The 22,685-nt window shown below is 40.3% G+C and overlaps 1 protein-coding gene across 6 annotated transcripts in view; it reads right to left on the bottom strand.

Moving 5' to 3' along the window:
- The window catches only part of mbc (myoblast city), a 130,608-nt gene that overhangs the window by 10,539 nt on the left and 97,384 nt on the right, over positions 1–22,685 (bottom strand). For 4 of the 6 annotated variants that reach the window (XM_065218178.1, XM_065218179.1, XM_065218183.1 and 1 more), the window contains exons 2-6: positions 15,463–15,574; positions 14,292–14,721; positions 12,580–14,219; positions 11,986–12,517; positions 5,736–5,849 (exon numbers count right to left, since the gene is read on the bottom strand). In XM_065218178.1, coding sequence (XP_065074250.1) covers positions 5,736–5,849; positions 11,986–12,517; positions 12,580–14,219; positions 14,292–14,721; positions 15,463–15,574 — 2,828 coding nt within the window. The remainder of the gene's footprint in view (positions 1–5,735; positions 5,850–11,985; positions 12,518–12,579; positions 14,220–14,291; positions 14,722–15,462; positions 15,575–22,685) is intronic. The other 2 variants (XM_065218180.1, XM_065218181.1) reach the window with 1 other exon arrangement.

The raw sequence follows: 22,685 nt of genomic DNA, 5'->3' as shown, positions 1-22,685 counted from the left end.
TTAGTTAATAAACTAACGAACGAAGTCAATGAAAACGCGTGATATGAAGGTTGGCGCCCATTATTCCCAAAAACAAAAGAAGTGCTCCGACCGCATCAATTTTTATCTTCATCCGATAGGCCGAAGTGAATTCATTTGCGTTTCAATGGCGTTTCAATGCGTTAGGCCGAGTTTAGAATCCGTAGGCCGAGTTTGGTGTCAAGAAGCAGTGTTAGACTGTTGACAATATCTCAACGATTGGTTTTTCTTTATCAAATCTTATGGTACGTATGGAAAGGTAAATAAATTTGGAAGCCATCAGTAATAATAACATTCAGTTTGGTACTAAGCTGCGCTAGATTATGAAATACTAAGTGCAGGTTGTGCTTAATAGGCTGGAAATGGGGTAATTAACCCTATTATTTCTAAATTTGTTTCAATCAATTTTTTTTTGTTTCTTCGGCTTCCTCAATATGGGTATTTTTGGAATAGGAGTGACGTGTAGGAATCGGAAACCCATGTCTGAGGCCATTTTGAAATTCAATATGGCGGCTTCCGGTTGGAGAAAAATTTGGAAATTCTGCTAAATACCCCACATAACTGGTATTTTTGGAGTCGGCATGGCGTGTAGGAACCGAAAATTGATGTCTGAGGTCAATTTGAAATTTAAGATGGTGGCTTCCGGTTGGAGAAAAACTTGACAATTCTGTCAAATACCCCTCAATATGGGTAAGGTGACGTGTAGGGACAGGAAATAGATGTATGACACCATTTTGAATTCAATATGGCGGCTCCGGCTAGAGAAAAACTGGGAAATACTGCCAAATTACCCACAATATTAGTATTTTTGGAGTCGGGGTGACGTGTGGGGACCGAAAAACCGTGTCTGACGTCTCTCTGAAATTCAATATGGCGGCTTCCGGTAAGAGAAAAACTGGGAAATACTGTAAAATTACGCACAATATTGGTATTTTTGGAATTTTGATGACGTGTTGTACCGGAAATAGATGTCTGACGCCTCTTTGAAATTCAATATGGCGGCTTCCGGTTGGATAAAAACTTGTAAATTCTGTTAAATACCCCTCAATGTGGGTATTTTTGGAATCCGGGTGACGTGTAGGGACCGGAAAACTATGTCTGATGTCTTTCTGCCATCCAAAATGGCGGCTTCCGATTGGTGAACTATAAAACTTGGAAATTCTGTCAAATACCCCACTATATAGGTATTTTTGGAGTTGGGCAGACATGTGAGAACCGGAAATCGATGTCTGAGTCCGTTTTGAAATTCAAGATGGCAGCTTCCGGTTGGAGAAAACCCTGAAAATTCTGTCAAATACTCTACAATATGGGTATTTTTGGAATCGGGGTGACGTGCAGAGTCCGTAAATCCATATCGGACGCCTTTTTGAAATCCAAATGGCAGTTTCCAGGTAGAGGAAAATATAAAAATGCTGTCAAATATCCTTCAACATGATTATTTTTGGAATTGTGTTGATGTGTAGAGACCGGAAATTCATGCCTGAGGCTATGTTGAAATCCATGATGGTGGGTTCCGGTAGAAGAAAAACTTGGAAACACTGTCAAATACTGGATATTTTTGGAATCGAGGTGACGTGTAGAGCCCGGAAGGCAATGTCTGACGCCTTTTGAAATCCAATTTGGTGGCTTCCGAATACCGAAAAATAGAAAAATACGGATGGGTCTTCCGTCCTTACACGTCACTCCGATTCCAAAAATACCCATATTTACCCCTCAATTTGACAGAACTAAGTTTTTCTCGAACAGAAACCACCATATTGAATTCAAAATGTCTCTACACATCACAACAAGCAAAAATACCCATATTGAGGGGTATTTGATAGTATTTTTCAACTGTAACTGGAATTTCAAAAAAGGCGGGAGACATCGATCTCCGGTCCCAACACGTCATCAAGATTCCTGAAATACTCATAAGGCGGTGTATATGACAGAATATCCCAGTTTTTATTTAACCGGAAGCCACCATCTTGGATATCCAAATGGCACCGGGCTTGGATTTCCGGTCGATATACGGCACCGCGTTTCCAAAAATACCCATAGTAAGGGGTATTTGACAGAATTTCCAAGTTTTCTCCAACTGGAAGCCGCCATATTGAATTTCAAAACGGCCTCAGACATCGATGTCCGGTCCCTACACGTTACCAAGATTCCAAAAATACCCATGTTGTGGCTAATTTGGCAGTATATCCCAGTTTTTCTCTAACCGGAAGTCACCATATTGAATTTAATAATGGCGTCAGACATGGTTTTTGGTCCCTACACGTCACCACGATTCCAAAAATACCCATATTGAGGGGAATTTGGCAGAATTTCCCAGTTTTCCGCTAACCGCAAGCCGCCATATGTAATTTATATGGCGTCTGACATGGGTTACCGGTCCCTACACGTCACCTTGATTCCAAAAATACCCATAATGTGGATAATTTTACAGTATTTCCCATTTTTTCTCCAACTGGAAGCCGCCATATTGAATTCAAAATGGTGTCAGACACGGGTTTCAAGTCTCTACACGTTACCATGATTCCAAAAATACCCATATTGAGAGGAATATGACAGCATTTCCTAATTTTTCTCTAACCGGAAGATGCCATATTAAATTTTAAAAGGGCCTCAGATATCCAGACATCGATTTCCGGTTCTTACACGTCACCCTGACTCTAAACATATAAATATTGTGAGGTATTTCACAAAATTTCTAAATTTTTCTCTAGCTGGAAGCGGCCATCTTGAATTTCAAAACGGCCTCATACATCTATTTTCGGTCCCTACACGTCATTAAGACTCCAAAAATACCCATATTGTGGGTAATTTGGCAGTACTTCCCAGCTTTTCTCTAACCAGAAGCTGGCACATTGAATTCAAAATGGTGTCAGACATGGGTTTCCAGTCCTTACACTTCACCAAGATTCCGAAAATACCCATATAGAGGAGGTATTTGACATATTTTTTTAGTTTTTCACCAACCGGAAGCCACCATCTTGAATTCAAAAATGGCCGCAGACATCGATTTCCGGCCCTTACACGTCACTCCGACTCCAAAAGTACCAATATTGTGGGATATTTGACAACATTTCCAAGCTTTTCTCCAACCGGAAGCCGCCATATTGAATTTCAAAAAAACTTCAGACATCTATTTCCGGTCCCTACACGTCACCAAGATTCCAAAATACTCATATTGTGGGTAATTTTGCAGTATTTCCAAGTTTTTCTTTAACCGAAGGCTGGCATATTGAATTTCAAAATGGTGCCAGACATGGGTTTCAAGGCCCTAAACGTTACCAAGATTCCAAAAATACCCATATTGAGAGGAATTTGACAGAATTTTCAAGTTTTTCTCTAACCGGAAGCCGCCTTCTTGAATTTCAAAACGGCCTCGTATATCGATTTCCGGTTCCTACACGTCATCAAGACTCTTAAAATACCCATATTATGGGTAATTTGGCAGTATTTCCCAGCTTTTATCCAACCGGAAGCTGGCATATTGAATTTAAAATGGTGTCAGACATCTATTTCCGGTCCCTACACGTCACCAAGATTCCAAAAATACCCATATTGTGGGTAATTTGGCAGTTTTTCTCTAACCGGAAGTCGCCATATTGAATTTCAAAAAGGCCTCAGCCATCGATTTACGGTCCTTACACGTCACCCCGACTCCAAAAATACCAATATTGTGGGATATTTGACAAAAATTCCGAGTTTTTTCCCAACCGGAAGCCATATAGAATTTGAAAAAGACGCCAGACATAGGCTTCCGGTCCCTACACGTCATCAAGATTTCAAAAATACCCACATTGAGATGTTTTTCACAGAATTCCCAAGGTTTTTCTCCACCCGGAAGCTTGAAAAAGGCGTCAGACATGGTTTTCCGGTCCCTACACGTCACCAAGATTTTAAAAAATACCCAATATTGTGAGTGATTTGGTAGTATTTCCCTAACCGGAAGCCGCCATCTTAAATTTCAAAACGGCCCCAGACATCGATGTCCGGTCCGTGCACGTCACCCCGATACCAAAAATACCCATATTGTGGGGTATTTGATAATATTTTCGAAAAACTTTTTTATGAAATAAATCCCAAGTAATGCACGGTTCGAAAAAGTAGTAGTGCACATAAATGGAGCGTCACATATCATACAAATTCACATTACAAATCGTGTAAATTTATGAGCCATATAATGGAATATTCTAAATATTGTATGCAACCATCCATCTTTGTAAGCAATATTTCTAGCAAGTTGCTAGTTTACGTGAAAAGGAAGTTTACATGCTTCAATTTTAGCATGCATGGATATTTACATCACCATTAAAATTCATAATTTTTTGGTGTGTGGGTTTTTGTTACGTCTGGTTCGATTTACGAACCGCCGCGCCGGTTTGGTTCGTAAATGAAGGTTCCAGTGTATTAATAATTAAAAAAAAAACACGATCGGAAAAAAAATCTTCGCTCGCAATCGAAAACAACAAACAGCTAAAACTGAAAGGGTCTAGCACAGACCGAACATTTACAATTCATTTTAATGATATTTTTATGCATGATTTCGAACATTTGAACGCGGATTATGTTTAAGAAGAAAATAAAATATTTTAATCTACCTTGTTTGACATGGAATACGACTCGAAACGCATGTTTATAGTAAAAAATAAAAACCTGCGATTAAACTGATAAATGAACCTACAAAAACTGCGTAGGCTCTTTTCGAAAAACAAAGCAAACTGACATTTCGGCGAATGAACACCGAGTCACTTTGCAACTCACCTAAGAATGAACCTCTCACGTCACCCGAGTCGACTGTCGGAATAGAGTGAGAAGAGTCATGTGACTGCGAGGTGACAATTGTCGTATCACCTCATTCGCTACGCAGAATAACCCTGATTATTCATTCCTGAGCAGAAATTTAACAAATGATTCCATTGAAGTTTTGGAGGAATAGGGGAAATGTCTCTAATGTTGACCTTTGGATCTAAGATTGGGCCCATCGCTAAAAATCTGCTATTTATCAATTTTATCTAGATGAACGCTTAATTGGGACGGTACTTATGGATATTTTTGGACGCTATTGAAAATTTAGTCGATTGCTTAATTTATGTATGGGCAAGTACGTATGATTTAACTGTATCGAAATCGAATACAACTACCATATACTAAACAAAGAAAACGGACATATCACAAATTATCAATGTATTGGTCGCAATGATTATGACCCGAAAGGGAAAAAATCTATTCAAAATTGTCGTAAAGGTAACTGAATCTTTCCATAAACTTCTCCAAATTGGTCCTGAAAATTCCCTAAGCTTACTGCTTCGCACCAGTTATGAAGAGCCTTCAATCTCACCGATTTCCCAAAACAATATTTGAACAGTCATTGTTGATACATACACGATTAAAAAATATGAAGAATAGAGTTAAAATTCGCACACGGAAAAAAATATGTTCAAATTCCATCGATAATGAAAACGCACACTGAAAAGCACGCAGCCTTTTCTTCACGCGCACACACACACACACACGCAAGCGCACACACTCACAAACCGCAAACTAAAAGCCGAAAAGCACTCACACTCTCAGCGTTAACTGCAACACACAATCACAAAGCCTGCTTACTTCCTGCATATTTAGTTATATGAGTGTGTGTTTGTATGTACGATACTGAATATCATGAGCCGTTTAATGTTCTTGTGTATATTAGTGTGCACTGACGACACAATAGAGATAAATACCTTCGTCTTGGCGGTGGTTTCGCGCGTGTGCAGCTGTGACTTGCTCTCCCCGAGGACCTTGGCCGCCTTGATTAGATTTTTCTCCTGCTGCCGGATGTCGAACATAAATTCGCCCTGGCGTCGTTTATTCGTTTGATTCGTTTGGTTCGATTTTAGTAGGGCGTAAAGACAAACGCACACAAACACACCAGCAAAAATGAAATGTTGCAAACACGTGACGGGGTGGTTTGCGTGTGTAGTAGTAGTATTTAGCATATTTTAGCGCAGCGCCAGAGCCAAACGCACACAGATGAGCAACGCGGAAAGCGGTTTGGTCGGTCGTTTGTTGGGGTTGTTGTCGATCAGAGGAAACGGAACGGGGTAAGCGCGATTTAGCCAATCCAAAATGGTGGTCATAAAGATGGTTTTATTTAGTGTGGTGGTAGTAGGCATGTGGATGTTGATGAGCCAACGGAACAGGAACCATAGTAACCACAGATTTCCGACCACCATGAAGGTTAATTCGAACACGTTTATTTGATCATAGGAATCGGGGAAGTGTGGAAATTGTTTTAGAACAGTGGGAAAAGGGAAAAAGAAATACAAATGTGTTAAAATTGAAGTTTATCTCAGTAGGGTTAGAAGCGCGTAACGTTAGTAACAAGAACGCCAAACACCGTCGGTTAGTTAACAAGGGTTTTAACTAGTTTAGTGAACGATCAAATGAGATAGTGGGAATGGGTTAGAACATCAATACAACTGGGGCGTGGAATTCTAATTGAGGCTATTTCTAAACATTAAAACGCAGTGTTTCAACTTTTGCCTATATCTTATGAAGATGGGAATGAAATGATAGCTTAGCAAGTAAGTAACATTGGGGGTTCGTAAAACCTTTGTTTTCCAAGCACAAAACTAACACATACGCTCGTCCCAAAATTTGAACTCATTCGATTAAAAACTGACTGGGAAGATTTACTTTTTGTCCACCATATTGCTCTACAAAAAACATTGATCATTGAAATTTCTCATCTTGAGGTGAATTCCAAGCGAATTCTGAGAAATTTTTTTGAGAAAAATACAATACAATTCTGAGGAGCATTCTAAATGAATTTTTAGAAGAATTCTAAGAGAATTCTGTGAAAAATCCCAAGGTAATTCTGTGGAAAATTCCAAGGCAATTCTGTCGACAATTCCAGGTGAATTCTGGGACTGCTGAGAAGAATCCCCCGGAAATTCTGAGAAGAGTCCCTCGGGAATTCTGAGAAGAATCCCAAGGGAATTCTGAGAAGAATCCCCTGGGAATTATGAGAAGAATCTCCCGGGAATTCTGAGAAGAATCTTCTGGTAATTCTGAGAAGAATCCTCCGGTAATTCTGAAAAGAATCCCCCGGGAATTCTGAGAAGAATCGCAAGGAAATTCTGAGAAGAATTCCAAGATAATTTTGAATAGAATCCCAAGGGAATTCTGAGAAGAACCCCAAGAGAATTCTGAGAAGAATCCCAAGGGAATTCTAAGAAAATCCCAACGGAATTCTGAGAAGAATCCCAAGGGAATACTGAGAAGAATCGCCCGAGAATTCTGAGAAGAATCCCAAGGGAATTCTGAGAAGAATCCCAAGGGAATTCTGAGATGAATCTCAAGAGAATTCTGAGAAGAATCTCAAGGGAATTCTGAGATGAATCCCAAGGGAATTCTGATAAAATTCCAAAGGAAATTCTGAGACGAATGCCAAAGGAATCCTGGGAAGAATCCCAAGGGAATTCTGATAAAATATCCAAGGAAATTCTGAGAAGAACCCCAAGAGAATTCTGAGAAGAATCCCAAGGGAATTCTAAGAAGAATCCCAACGGAATTCTGAGAAGAATCCCAAGGGAATACTGAGAAGAATCCCCCGGGAATTCTGAGAAGAATCCCAAGGGAATTCTGAGAAGAATCCCAAGGGAATTCTGAGAAGAATCCCAAGGGAATTTTGAGAAGAATCCTAAGGGAATTGTGAGAAGAATCCCAAGAAAATTCTGAGAAGAATCCTCCGGGAGTTCTGAGAAAAATCCCCCGGGAATTCTAAGAAGAATCCCAAGGGAATTCTGAGAAGAATCCCCCGGGAATTCTGAGAAGAATACCAAGGGAATTCTAAGAAGAATCCCAAGGGAATTTTGAGAAGAATCCCAAGGGACTTCTAAACAGAATCCCAAGGGAATTCTGAGCAGAATCCCAAGGGAATTCTGAAAAGAATCCCAAGAGAATTCTGAGCAGAATCCCAAGGGAATTCTGAGCAGAATCCCAAGGGAATTCTGAGCAGAATCCCAAGGGAATTCTGAGCAGAATCCCAAGAGAATTCTGATCAGAATCCCAAGGGAATTCTGATCAGAATCCCAAGGGAATTCTGAGCAGAATCCCAAGGGAATTCTGAGCAGAATCCCAAGGGAATTCTGAGCAGAATCCCAAGGGAATTCTGAGCAGAATCCCAAGGGAATTCTGAGCAGAATCCCAAGGGAATTCTGAGAAGAATCCCAAGGGAGTTCTGAGAAGAATCCCAAGAGAATTCTGAGAAGAATCCCAAGGGAATTCTGAGAAGAATCCCAAGTAAATTCTGAGAAGAATCCCAAGGGAATTCTGAGAAGAATCCCAAGGGAATTCTGAGAAGAAACCCAAGGAAATTCTGAGAAGAATCCCAAGGGAATTCTGCGAAGAATCCCAAGGGAATTCTGAGAAGAATCCAAAGGGAATTCTGAGTAGAATCCCAAGGGAATTCTGAGTAGAATCCCAAGGAAATTCTGAGTAGAATTCCAAGGGAATTCTGAGTAGAATCCCAAGGGAGTTTTGAGAAGAATCCCAAGAGAATTCTGAGAAGAATCCCAAGGGAATTCTAATAAGAATCCCAAGGGAATTCTGAGTAGAATCCCAAGGAAATTCTGAGTAGAATTCCAAGGGAATTCTGAACAGAATCCCAAGGGAGTTCTGAGAAGAATCCCAAGAGAATTCTGAGAAGAATCCCAAGGGAATTCTGAGAAGAATCCCAAGGGAATTCTGAGAAGAATCCCAAGGGAATTCTGAGAAGAATCCCAAGGGAATTCTGAGAAGAATCCCAAGGAAATTCTGAGAAGAATCCCAAGGGAATTCTGAGAAGAATCCCAAGGGAATTCTGAGAAGAATCCCAAGGGAATTCTGAGAAGAATCCCAAGGGAATTCTGAGAAGAATCCCAAGGGAATTCTGAGAAGAATCCCCCGGGAATTCTGAGAAGAATCCCAAGGGAATTCTGAGAAGGATCCCAAGGGAATTCTGAGAAGGATCCCAAGGGAATTCTGAGAAGAATCCCAAGGGAATTCTAAGAAGAATCCCAATGGAATTCTGAGCAGAATCCCAAGGGAATTCTGAGAAGAATCCCAAGGGAATTCTGAGAAGAATCCCAAGGGAATTCTGAGAAGAATTCCAAGGGAATTCTGAGAAGAATCTCAAGGGAATTCTGAGAAGAATCTCAAGGGAATTCTGAGAAGAATCTCAAGGGAATTCTGAGAAGAATCCCAATGGAATTCTGAGAAGAATCCCAAGGGAATTCTGAGAAGAATCCCAAGGGAATTCTGAGAAGAATCCCAAGGGAATTCTGAGAAGAATCCCAAGGGAATTCTGAGAAGAATCCCAAGGGAATTCTGAGAAGACTCCCAAGGGAATTCTGAGAAGAATCCCAAGGGAATTCTGAGAAGAATCCCAAGGGAATTCTGAGAAGAATCCCAAGGGAATTCTGAGAAGAATCCCAAGGGAATTCTGAGAAGAATCCCAAGGGAATTCTGAGAAGAATCCCAAGGGAATTCTGAGAAGAATCCCAAGGGAATTCTGAGAAGAATCCCAAGGGAATTCTGAGAAGAATCGCCCGGGAATTCTGAGAAGAATCCCAAGGGAATTCTGAGAAGAATCCCAAGGGAATTCTGAGAAGAATCCCAAGGGAATTCTGAGAAGAATCCCCCGGGAATTCTGAGAAGAATCCCCCGGGAATTCTGAGAAGAATCCCAAGGGAATTCTGAGAAGAATCCCAAGGGAATTCTGAGAAGAATTCCAAGGGAATTCTGAGAAGAATCCCAAGGGAATTCTGAGAAGAATCTCAAGGGAATTCTGAGAAGAATCCCAAGGGCATTCTGAGAAGAATCCCAAGGGAATTCTGAGAAGAATCCCAAGGGAATTCTGAGAAGAATCCCAAGGGAATTCTGAGAAGAATCCCAAGGGAATTCTGAGAAGAATCCCAAGGGAATTCTGAGAAGAATCCCAAGGGAATTCTGAGAAGAATCCCAAGGGAATTCTGAGAAGAATCCCAAGGGAATTCTGAGAAGAATCCCAAGAGAATTCTGAGAAGAATCCCAAGGGAATTCTGAGAAGAATCCCAAGGAAATTTTGAGAAGAATCCCAAGGGAATTCTGAGAAGAATCCCAAGGGAATTCTGAGAAGAATCCCAAGCAAATTCTGAGAAGAATCCCAAGGGAATTCTGTGACGAATCCCAAGGGAATTCTGAGAAGAATCCCAAGGTAATTCTAAGGATAATGCCAAGGGAACTCTGAAGGTAATTCCAAGGAAATTATAAGAAAAACTCCGAAAAAAATTTGAGGACAGTTCCAAGAAAATTCTGAGGTGAATCCCAAAGTAATTCTGAGAAGAATTACAAGGGATTTTTGAGGGCAATCCCAACAGAATTCCAAATAGATTCTGAGAATTGTAATTTAATTTCTAGAGATTTCCAATATAATTCGGAGGAGGATTTTAAGGAATTTTTGTTATTATTTGAAGATTACTCTTAGAAAAATTCTAAAAAAGAATCCCTCTGAGGAGAATTTCAAGGAAAATGTTTGGAAATCCCAAAGGAATTCTGAGGAGAATTTCGAGGGAATTTTGTGGAGTATCTAAAGGGAATTCTGAGAAGAATTCCACGAGAATTCTGGGGAGATTTTCAAGGGAATTCTGAGAAGAATTTCAAGCAAAACCCCTGGAAAATCTCAAGAGAAATCTGAGGAGACTTCCGAGGGAATTCTGGGCAGAATTTAAAGGGAATTATTAGGAGCCAATTCTTATGATAATTGCAAGGAAATTCTAAGGGCAATCTCAAGAGAATTCCAAGTGAATTTTTAATAAATTTAAATAATTTATAGAGAATTCCAGTATAATTCGAAAGAGAATTTTAAGGAATTTTTGAAAGTATTTGAAGGTTACTCTTGGAAAAATTCCAAAAGAATTCTGGGGAGAATCTCAATAGAACTCTGAGGAGCATTTCAAGACAAATGTTTGGAGAATCCCAAGAATATTCTGAGGAGATATCTATGGGAATTCTTAGAAGAATTTTAAGGGAATACTTAGGAGGGACTCAAGGGAATTCTGAGGATTATCTCAAAGAAATTCTGAGGAAAATCTTGAGGAAAGTTTGAGAAGAATTCATCGGGAAATCTGAGGAGAATTTCAGTCAAAATCTGTGGAAAATTCCTAGCGAATTCAAAGGGAATTTTGAGGAGAATAAGGAAATTGAAACAGATGTAAGATTCAAGGGAAATCTGAAGAAAGTTGCAAGGGAATTTTGAGAAAAATCCCGAGACAATTTTTAGCAGTATTTTTAACACTAGACAGGAAAGTGATTAATGATAGTTAGTACAGGTACCTAGTTACTGATGAATGTGATTCTACGAACTTTACGATGACTAAAAGGAAAGGACAACGACCACATCGGGAACGATGACAATGGGATTAATTGTTCTAACTACGATATTTACACTTTCCTTCCGAACAGATGCTTTCTAGAATCAGCGGACGCGATCCGCCGTTTTGAAGGTGTGAATTGCTTCCGTGTCTACCGATGGAAGCGATGTGCGATGCAGGTGTGAGCAGCCAGGATGACGACCTTTTCCCTTAAATGTTAGGATGATGCTGACTTTATGCGGATGATGATATAATGGTATGCAGTGAGTTCACATGTAAATACACACAGAGAATAGAAAGGTAGGCAATCGTTGGAACACAGGAAGACGCAAGACACAGGCGCACAGCGATGATGGCACGCGACAAGACAGCAAACACAAACAAAGAACGTAAATTCGGTCTTAGTTGAGGACAAACAAAACCATGAAAACATATTTAAATCAAAAGGCAGGATGCAGAGGTAAGATAATGTGCTTCGCTGAATTCTGCAGTGCAATAGAATGTATGACACATGGACACGATCACGATCACATTGAATCTCATGCAGCAATCCTCTTATGAATATAATAAGCATAGCAGTCTAAAGCGAAGAACTTACCTCTTCCTTACTCTCGAGCTTGTCCTTGATCTGCCGGCAGAACACGGGCAGTAAAATCGCTCGACACTGGGGCAGTTTGAAGAGTTTGGAGTCCACCACGTCCTTGATGCAGGTCATCTTGGATTGATTCAAACGGCCCGTCGGAACGTTCGTAATGATATCCACGATTCGTTGGCTGAGCTTGATCGGATCGTAGACCTGCATCAGATCGGAGGTGATGATGTGCAGATACTTTAGTAAAGCACCCTGCGATTTCAGCAGATCATTCTGATACTTGATCAGCTCGATGAAGGACTCCAGCAAATCTTCCAACATGGTTTCGAACAGTTCGCGATCTTTGCCTTGGTTCAGATCGGAGAATAAAATTCGCGACCGGATGATAAACTTCATGATATACTGCAGATACTTGGTGGTTCGGAAGAGGGTTTCGTCGTTCTCGTTGACGGCGTAGGTACTGATCGAACTCGATCGCTCGCTGCTGACGTTGTTGATTGCATTCTTGATGTGGGTCTGAACTACGTTGATCAGTTTTCTGGGGGGAAAAATAAGCAGTCATTAAAAGATCGAAGACCTCATCCAAAAACCCCAACTCACTCATAGGCCAACGTCGCCGAGAAGCTCTCGTTGATGTAGAGATCCAGCACCGATTGGAAGTGCTGATACTTGAGATCGTACACGATTTCGATCAACCGCAGCAAACACTTGAACACCAGGTTGTCGTACTTGGATGCGTCGTCGTTCAGCACCAAAATGTTGAACAATGCATCCAGAATGTCCTGCAAGAACTTGACCACCTCTTCGCCCTTGACATTCATCAGCGCATTCAGCGATTCCTCCATTTTGTCCTTCTTGGAAGACCAATTCAGTAAGCCCAAAATGTCCACGTTCTGCGTTAGCTTCGTGCTGCACAGATTCGTCTCGATCGTGAAGCTATCCTTCGAAGCCAAACTGAACCCACTCATCGATGGTTTTCCCCCGCTGATGTTGGCCAACTCCTCTATCAAGGCGGGCAACTGCAGATAGTTGTACTGCGAATCCTGATCGAACTTCTTGTGATCGATCTTGTACACCAACAGCTGATGTCTCTTATGTTGCAACGTGGTCCCATCGTCGTTCATCAACTTCACGTATGACAACGCAAAAGGCTTCTCACTCCGGTCTTTGGCTTCATTCGAACTCCGGTGCTTGAATGTAAACCTCAAATGGCACTGCTTGAACTCCTCGATTGGCACATCGATCTTGAATGTCTCGTTCCACTTGGGCTTATCTTCATGGTAGTAGATCACCGATTTGTACTCATTCAGAGCATATCCCCCACCCCCGTAGCAGATCACCCCCGGAATCGCTACCCCATCCGCATTGCACACCATCGCCGTAACCTCGATGTTCTTATCACTGCTCTTGGAGCCTTTGGAAAACTCACCACCGACTAGCGTTAGGTAGAGATCGTTTCGAACGTCCCCTGGGAAGATCACTTCCGGAAATCCCATCTTCCGCGCGAATGCCACATTTCCCAGTACCAAATGTGGATACTCCTCCTTGACCTGCTTGATATCCCCATGCAGGATATCCACGCTGATCCAAATTGCCGCGTCACTCTTATCTCCTAGATCCTTGTTGCTGATCAGCTTCCGCAGCGTACTCTCGAGCGATTCCTTCTCACAAGGAATGAATGGCATCTTCAATTGGGTATCACTTTTGAAATCTTCCGACCTCTTGATAATGGGCTTCAAATCCAGCGAAGCCACACCGAACGGTCTTCTCATTTGCTGTTCGTTCACCGAAGTCCCACCCGTTGAACCGGTTCCACCCGGGCCCCCCGGACTTGCCGGAGTACTCATCTGATTCGTCAATTGACTCTTGCTTTTCACACTTCCCGTATTCGACGAGTTCGCCATACTACTTCGTCTCGAATCGGTATCCTTACCCTCCATGGCCCCTATTCGAACCACGTACGCCACCAGGAATATCCTATTCCGGCTAAGATCGTTCCCACTGAGATCCGTAAACAGCACTTTGATGTTGTTGAACTGATCCAGATCGGCAGCTACGCCCTGCCGACTCCACTTGACTACGTAGTTCTCTGTGATGGCTCGCATCTCTTCTCCATCGTACAACGTGAACAGGATCTCCGTATCCTCGCACAGTCGACACACGAAATTGTGAACCGACAGTAGGAGATTGTGCGAGTGACGGTTCATCGTTTCCACGATGCGATTTTTACTGGTTGAAGTCTGCAAGATCAACACACACACACACACACAAATAGAAAACACAGTAATGGCATGAATGGGAAGCATACTTACACTGGCCCGCTTGATCCGATCGACCGCATTCAGGTGGTGCTCGTACAGCTGCGTCGTAGACGTCCGCTCGATGTTCAGAATATTTCCACACTCGTCCCGAACCACCATGTCCAGCCGGAGAATCTTGTTTCCGGTGTCGATCTCCGAGGTGGCCTTCAGTTTGATGTCTTTCATTTCGTCCACGGGTAGATTGCCGGAGAGGAGCTGCGACCGCAATCGAATTAGCTCCAGCATTTTCAGCCGTATGGCCTTGAAATCCGGATGCGTGTACAGGTAGAACCTCCGGTAGAGGTGCTGCCACTCCTTCAGTACGATTGTGATCTCTTCGACTATTTCACTTCGAGCTACGACCAGTTCGCCGCCCTTGGCTATCCGGCTGTCGACGACATGGACGTAGCACTTGGGAAAGATTCCGTGCACCTGCGGGCGACTGTAATCGGGAGGGAGAGAGAGAGAGAGAGAAAGAGAGAGAGGGGAAAAGGAGGTTTGATACTTCGTATGCGATCTTAGAAGGAAGATAACATATCAAGAAGACTGAAGAATCGTACTGTGTTTGATCCTGGCAAAGTTGTCAGTCTTTTCGATATGCTGTCTTCAGCATGATAGTAATAAGTCATTTTACGCGAAAGATTATTTGAAAAGGAAATAAATTTCGAGATCTGAAGTAGGGAAAACTATTTACGCCTAAACTATTAGTCAAAGCTGTGAGTTGTTTTCAGTAAAATTATTGTACTTGAACAGCTCTTCTTGGCTACCAACGATGAACATGAGCATGATTGACCGCCCGTTGATGCAACTCCGTTACTGCTAGATCATCTGTAATGTAAAACTAGCACTAGCAAACTGCAAAATCGGTCGCCACTAGGCCACCGAGCTCCTTATATCACAAAGCAATTATGATCAAGTTCCCGTTAAACTTGCTGTTACTTGCCAAATGAAAGCCCTGACGTTTCGCTTTCGATTGGTATCCAAATAATACGATTTTATGCAAAAATAGATCAGTGATATAATTACAAAAACGCATACATATGTGATTTATAGAAATTAAACTGAAGTTACTCCGGCCTCAATTAAAAAATAAACTTTAATTCACACAGCTTAAGTACCGTAATGCACCGAATACAAAAAATGACCTAGTAACTAGATGAAATCGAAAGCAAAAACGACCTACCTTCTGTTATATCCGTAGTACCAGTTGGCAGCTTCCTGTAGAATGACCACCGAATCGCCCACGTCCAGTTCCAGTCTGTGCTCTTTGTCCGACTCGCTGTAGTTGGCCTTAGCTGGTTTGATAGAAAAGCAAAAAAATAAATGGAACAGAGGGACCACGATTAGATTAGTCGAACGGAAAACCAGAGAGATTCTCCCCCTATGGATAGTAAGCGCCCTTGAAATCCCATTGACGGATGGATGGATGGATGGATGAAGAGCACAGTCAGCAGTCGCGCGAATAAAGCTCAAACTTCGATGGTCGGATGGACCCGCAGGGCAGCAGCAGCAACAGGAACCTATTCATCAATCATACATGCCCGCAGTAGAACACGACAGTCAGTCTACCTTCTTTTATGTTTGCTGTTTCCGAACCACTGACTGCGGGTGAAACGATGATGGGACCTAATCGTCCGTGCTCGCTCGCGCACTTCGTTGAACGAGTAGGGTTATCGAACTTGTATTGGGGCTATTATTTAGTTAGAGCATTAACTGCAATGTCCGAAATCGTTTTGCTAACTAGAGTTTAGAGCACTTCACATGATTCATAAAAAAAAACTCATTGGACCAAAATAGAACCAGTCACCCTATGAATAACTAGACGCGATGGATGATGTGATATAGATCCCATCATCCCCCTTTCTACTCGGTATGTGAATCTGAATATGAGCCTACATCAAGCTCGAGATTCAATTAATTAACCTGCTTTTTCGCTCGCTAGATAACATATCAACATCAACGCAGATTTGCCCGGAGAGGGGTGAGAGCCGAAACAGATTGCCGTAGGTCGGAATCCGCTCGATGAAAGCTGGGAAAGTGAACAGATTGACGTAAGTAGATAAATCTAAACAGTGTTTAAACTTTATTATAAAGGCAGTTGCTGTTTAGATTCCGATTATCAAGCCCGCTACTAGCAGGGCATCTGCTGTCAATTTTGCGCCACACTAATCCTTCATCAAACCCGTCAAAAGCCATTCTCAAACCGATATGATGTAATAAATTTTGAATATACCGGCTTCTTTCGATTGCAAGATAGACAGTTAGACCACCATCCAGTCCTATAATTACATCGTTCCAGCTGCAGCGTTTGGTGGAAGAAAGAACAAAACCCCTTCGCAGTGATGACGCAAACCAGCGTGCCAGCCAGCGCTGACGGCGATGAGACCCCTCAAATGGGAGAAAATTCAATTATAACTTTTGCTGTGGCTGCTTCTCTCTGTCCAATTAAAATCTGGGAAAGGATGCACAGGTGAAAGAACACAAAAGTCATTTGGTGGAAAACGTTGGAGTGAAAATAGTATTGCTAATTTAAATCAGAAAATTAGCGAGTTCTAGCAACTGTATAAACAGATTGACAACGTGATAGTTTATACATTTGGAGCTATCATCGAGTTCGGAGAGTTCTTGCCGTTGTTAGTGTTCCTGGAAATGAACAAGGGGCCCCCTTAGCTCAGTCTAAAGGCACAGCTACAAAGCTAGACCATGCTGGTGGAGGTGACTTGGTTCGATTCCCGGTCCAGTCTAGGAATTTTTCGGGCTGGAAAATGTTTCGACTTCTCTGCACGGTCAATCAGAACGAATCAGCGACTGAATTCAGAGCATTTTCTTTCCATACGAAATTTTCAATACGAAATTCCTCCAGGTTTTTCCATATATGAGTAAATTTCTGAATTAATTGAATTCAGTCGCTGAGTCGTTCTGATTGGCCGTGCGGGAAGTATGACTATACTTTCCAGTTCCACACAATTACATATACTAATGCACAAATGGTACAGGCATCGAAAGCTCTCAATTAATGCATCAAGTGCATCTAGAACACTAAGCTGAGAGCACGCAATAATCTAATATGCTTGAAATTTGACGAAGAAGAATAATAGTAATAAGAAGACGAAAAAGAAGAAAACCTATAAGAAGAAAATTCTCAGAGTACCGGAGTTCCCAAGAGTTCTACAGTTTGCTGCAGTTTCAGAAGCTTCTGGAGTTCTGAAAGAGTTCAACAGGTTTTTGTCTTCCTTGAGCACCGGATTTTTTTTTTGAGTTCCCAAGAGTTTCAAGGAATGCTGAAGATCGAGAAACTACTGTAATTTCGGAGAGTGGCTGAATGATTTGAAAGTTCTCAGAGTTTCAGGAAGGTCGTTGAAGTGTGTGTTATGTAACAACCTCCTGGTGACCGGTGTAAAGCATTGCCAGGACCAATTGGCCCAGTTTTAAATGCAATCAGCAAAATCAGATATGTGAATCACCTTAGGAGTAGAAGTTTTATTCCAGTTTTATCACATACTACATTAAATGGATTGGATTGATCAATACCGATCAAGGAAAAATGATAAAAGTATTCTTTTTAACGATTGTTCAAAATATAATACTAAAAACCCACATTGATCCACCGGGCAGGTGAATAGAACCTTTGTTACCCACTATAATCTCGTTTTTGATATTATCCATAGATATACGAGGCCTGAATGGATATTTTTATTTTACTGGTCTCAGTTTCTGCACTGCTCAATTGAACAGCAATTATAATTCAATAATCAATTGATTTATGTTTTCACGTTAATTTTCTAACATGACAATATTTTTAAGATATTATTGTGGCTTATCTATGAGGAGCTGATATAAGATTTACGTAGTGCGAAGTGTATATAAATCACTTTCTTTTTTCTTGGCTTACAACTGGAGCTTTATGACTTTATACTTAATCTGCTTTATTGCGCTCTACATACTTTATGCACAATCTTATTATATACAATCTTATTATATTGCAATAATATTTGACGGAACAATAAAATTAAATAATCAATCAACCCGATTCTCTCTTTCGCGAATAACCCGACTGCAATTGAATTTCCCATTCAGTGTGTTGATTCAGGCGCAAGCTAACTATAGTCGCTATATTTATAGTCTGGCGGATAGAATTTCAATCTATCAAAAAGCGGAACAAATTCAAAATATTGTAGACCAACATTTGAAATGGTACTATCAAGTTTTATAAACAAAACGTTGATTATTCTTTCCTCGCCAATCGAACGCAAATTACCGGCATCATCGGATAGAGGAAATTTTCCCCAAAGATGGTGTTAGTTTGCGTAGGCGAACCTTAAGTCACGAGAAAACGGGTTCCGAAAATTTTATTCGCAATAGCTGATATGCTCTTTTCTGTTGTTGGTCGTGTTTTGACAGCTCAATTGGTCAAACAGCTATTTGACAGCTCAATTGGTTCGCGAGATTCTATCCGGCATGCTATGAATATAGCGACTATAAAGCTAACATCATCTTCTGTCGAACTGTCTTGTGAGCTTAGCGAGAAATTAATTTATGTTGCCGTGGTTAATAAAAGAGAAAGTCGATGAAAAGAATCGATCAACGAGGATAGGTCATTTTCAAATGTTACGCGAGTTAAATTCGAACAATTGTGGCATCACTGCCTACGGCACCCCCAATAGACGAGTGCACGGATGGATTTGAGTTCACTCACTCGATAAAAAGTGACACAACAGCGGGGCCCTGTTTTCTTAAAATGAACACCTGAATATTACTCGCGTAACATTTGAGACGGGCCTATCAACTTTTGTACACAAAACTTGTTAAGCCATTTTCGCGTGAACCGAATACGTCTACGCAAACTTACAACACCATCGGGTAGGATGTACATCGGTTCTTGTGAAAAGGGCCTACACTAATAAAAATTCAATGCGAATTTTTGTGTCCCACACATGAATTTTTGCAATGTGATAAACAAATGATCTTATGTGTACACATCAAATTCATGTGTAATCACACATACTATTCATTTGACTCATAAATATCATGTGTGGATTCTGTTTATGTGTGGACACATGAAAATCATGTGATCTTTTACATGGAAAATTACCAATAAATATGTGTCGATATTTAACAGTGTAGCAAATTGTTTACAAAAGTTGATAGCTCCTGTTCAAATGTTACGCGAGCATTATTCCGGTATTCATTTACAGTAAACAGGGCCACGCTGTTAGGGGGCCTCATAGCCTAGTCAGTAAAGGCACGGTATTACCAAGCCGGAGGCAGCGGGTTCGATTCCCGGTCCGGTCGAGGGAATCTTTCGGGTTGGAAATTTTCTCGACTTCCCTGGGCATAGAGTATCATTGTGCTTGCCACACAATATACAAATTCATGCATTGGTATTGGCATCGAAAGCTCTCAATTAATAACTGTGGAAGTGCATTTTAGAACACTAAGTTGAGAGCACGCAATAAGCTAATATGCGCTAAGCAATAAGCTTGAAATGCGAACAAGAAGAAGAAGAAGGGCCACGCTGTTATGTCAATTTTTTTTCAGCAGATTAACATAAGTTTACCCGTGAACTCGGCAGGAGCTGATCGGTGAGAGATTCACGATGTACCAGTTCTAATAGCGATTTTTAAAAATGAGGGGGATATATAGACCAAGGTTTAAAGCGTCAGTTACACTATCCTCCTTGTGAATATTTTATATATATTATATAATATATAGAGACCAAGGTTTAAAGCGTCAGATACACTATCCTGAACAAAACAATGCAGGATGCACGCTATTTCTAAACAACTAGGATCTACTCATATCCCCCAAAATTGAGTAAACAAAGTTGGGATTGACAAGATGGCGATTGAACACCTGAATCCGAATGTTAATTTGTTATCTTGTCAGTTACAATCTAGTTCACTCTATATTGTTTAGTCCTAATTCTAATGGAAATAAGTAGATCTTACTTAAATTTGGGTTGTTTAGAAATAACGTGTAACTTTTTTATTTGAAAATTCTCATGAAAGTTATCTTCTAGATACTTTTAAAACTTTTTATAAACTTATAGCTGGATTTGTTGCCTGTATCTCTTATAAAAAAGTTATACTCAAATATAGTTAAAAATATGAATAAATTCAAATTGATTTTATACGAGTTGAAAAAATAACATACCTCCATTTTTTTCATATTATTGAGAATAACATACGCCCTTTCAAATGCTGCAAAAAAACTTTTTTTTTGTTTGCCCCAACCAGAGATATTAGCATTTAAAAAGTGCATATTTTTAGTATAAAAACGTCAGTAACTCTTGATCGGCGAAAGATATTGACAAGCTTTTTGCGGCAAAAATTTGCACCTTCTTAAGATCTAAAAGTTATCTCAAGACACCTTTGCTGATAAATTCGAAATAAGAAAAATAGAGCAAAAAAACTGTTTTTTAAGAGCCACCCTAACTCAATCCAAGAAAATAGCTCTAAATCAGCCAATTTAAGAGATACAAAAAAGTTATTTCCAACAAAGTTGCTTGAAATTAGCTCAGCTATAACTTTGCCAAAGAATGTATACCTTAATTTATTCAAACAAAAAAGTTAGATTTTTGATTTTAATGATAATAGGAACCACCCTAGAATTCATTGTCATAAAAATGAGGGCCTAACTATAAGGAACAACTTTGTAGAAGAGACTTTTAGTCTAAAGTTTCAATTTCAGGCTCAAAACATATCATTCCACCTAAATCTGCATTCTGTACCACTGTGCAATGGGGCCTATCGAACGAGATATCAACCATATTGATCGCATGAGCCATCTCGAAAAAACCTTGCCTAGATGAAACGCGTCCACAGACGCACATACAGACATCAGCAAATTACACCTTGCTGGGTCGATTTTTCATATTTAATTTGATTCTACGATGTCGTAATTAAACTGTCGAGCCAGATCGCGCCGAGTTCTATCGATTGAGAATGTTTTATACAGGTGAGATAGCTTGTGTGGATGGCTATCGGACGCTGACGGCAGGACGTGTGAAAATCGATTCTAATACCTATGTTACGCTAGTAACAAAAGTAACACGTGAATTATAGGCATATTTTTTAAAATTCCGTATGACTCAGGTGTTTGAAGATGTGCAGCCTTTTTATAAAATACTACGTTCTACAACTTTGCTTAAGTCAGCAAGCCTCTATCTTACAAAAAAAAAGTTTGTATCGCTGCACCATCTTTGCGACCAAAATTTGAACTATTTTTATCCACTGAATTGTAGTCCTAATTAATGCAAGAAACTACACTCAAGACGTCAACTTAATAGGATGCATTCCCAAACCGTTATTATTTTTTTCCTGCTAGAGAAATGAGCAAATACACAAACCATTCTTCTGAGGTTGTAAAGACTGGAACGCGCAAAAATCGGTCGACCTATGGCCTGCCAAACGGGGTTTTTTTTTTCGGGAACTTCGATAGTTTGATGGTTTTGAAAATTTCATCCACCTTCCCTTTTCCTATGGTAATTTAGAAATTCAAACACGGTTTGATATTCAAATAAACTTTTTATGCCATGGAACTTAAAATCAAATTTCATAAATTCCTCTAATTTAATCGAATCTCACAATGGAATCTCCTGTGAAGAGCATTTGAAGAACTTTTGCTTACGTTATACATGATCACTAGCAGATAGTAATTCCCATTTTTTATGATCTTGATTTGATTCTGCGTTCGAAATCTTTAAATATTTGATATATCCAGGTAGATAACTTTGATAATTCGCTATGAACTTTTCACGGAATTTCTTTTAAAATAATTCCCCTTCTTTTAAGCTTTTACAAAAATAATATTGCATTCTTGAGATTCTTTGCAGAACAATAAACAAAATTCTTTGCAATAGATAATTTTCGTATGTTGGAAATGCGTAACATCAAATATCAGAATTAAAGTGGACATTTTATACGATCGATGAGGAGATGAAAGTAAAGAGTTGATAGTTCCGTTATAGTACAGCAGTGTGAAATTTGTATACAGAAAGTAGAAAGCGAACAAAGGACAATTTTGAGGAAGGTACGAATCGGGTAGAGCAATATCAAATAAATCACATTTCCAATGGAAAATATCCATTAGAACTTCACAAAGCTTTATTTTTCATTTTTCTCATAATTGGGAATCGCACTACAAAATCACATGAACCTTATGTGTCCAATGAAATTTATGTGATTTATCACATAGGTTAATGTTATGTGAATTTCAGATAAAACTCATTAATTTTGTTATTGAATAAATATCATGTGCGTTCCCAATGGAAACTACATGAAATTTTTTTTCGGTGAAGCTCATCCGTTAATGAGGGATGGTGAGGAGTGTTTCCCCCTGCCACCACTGGCAAAAGGGATGATCGCCGATTTGCTCATGTACCTCCGATGTGCGGAAACTGGTCTA

The sequence above is a fragment of the Ochlerotatus camptorhynchus genome, unplaced genomic scaffold, assembly GCF_037179485.1.
Source record: "Ochlerotatus camptorhynchus isolate MF236.1 unplaced genomic scaffold, CSIRO-AGI_Acam_v1.1 ptg000084l, whole genome shotgun sequence".
NCBI lineage: Eukaryota > Metazoa > Arthropoda > Insecta > Diptera > Culicidae > Ochlerotatus > Ochlerotatus camptorhynchus.
Note: the sequence above shows the minus strand (reverse complement) of the source record. Positions and strands in the feature narration are given on the sequence as shown.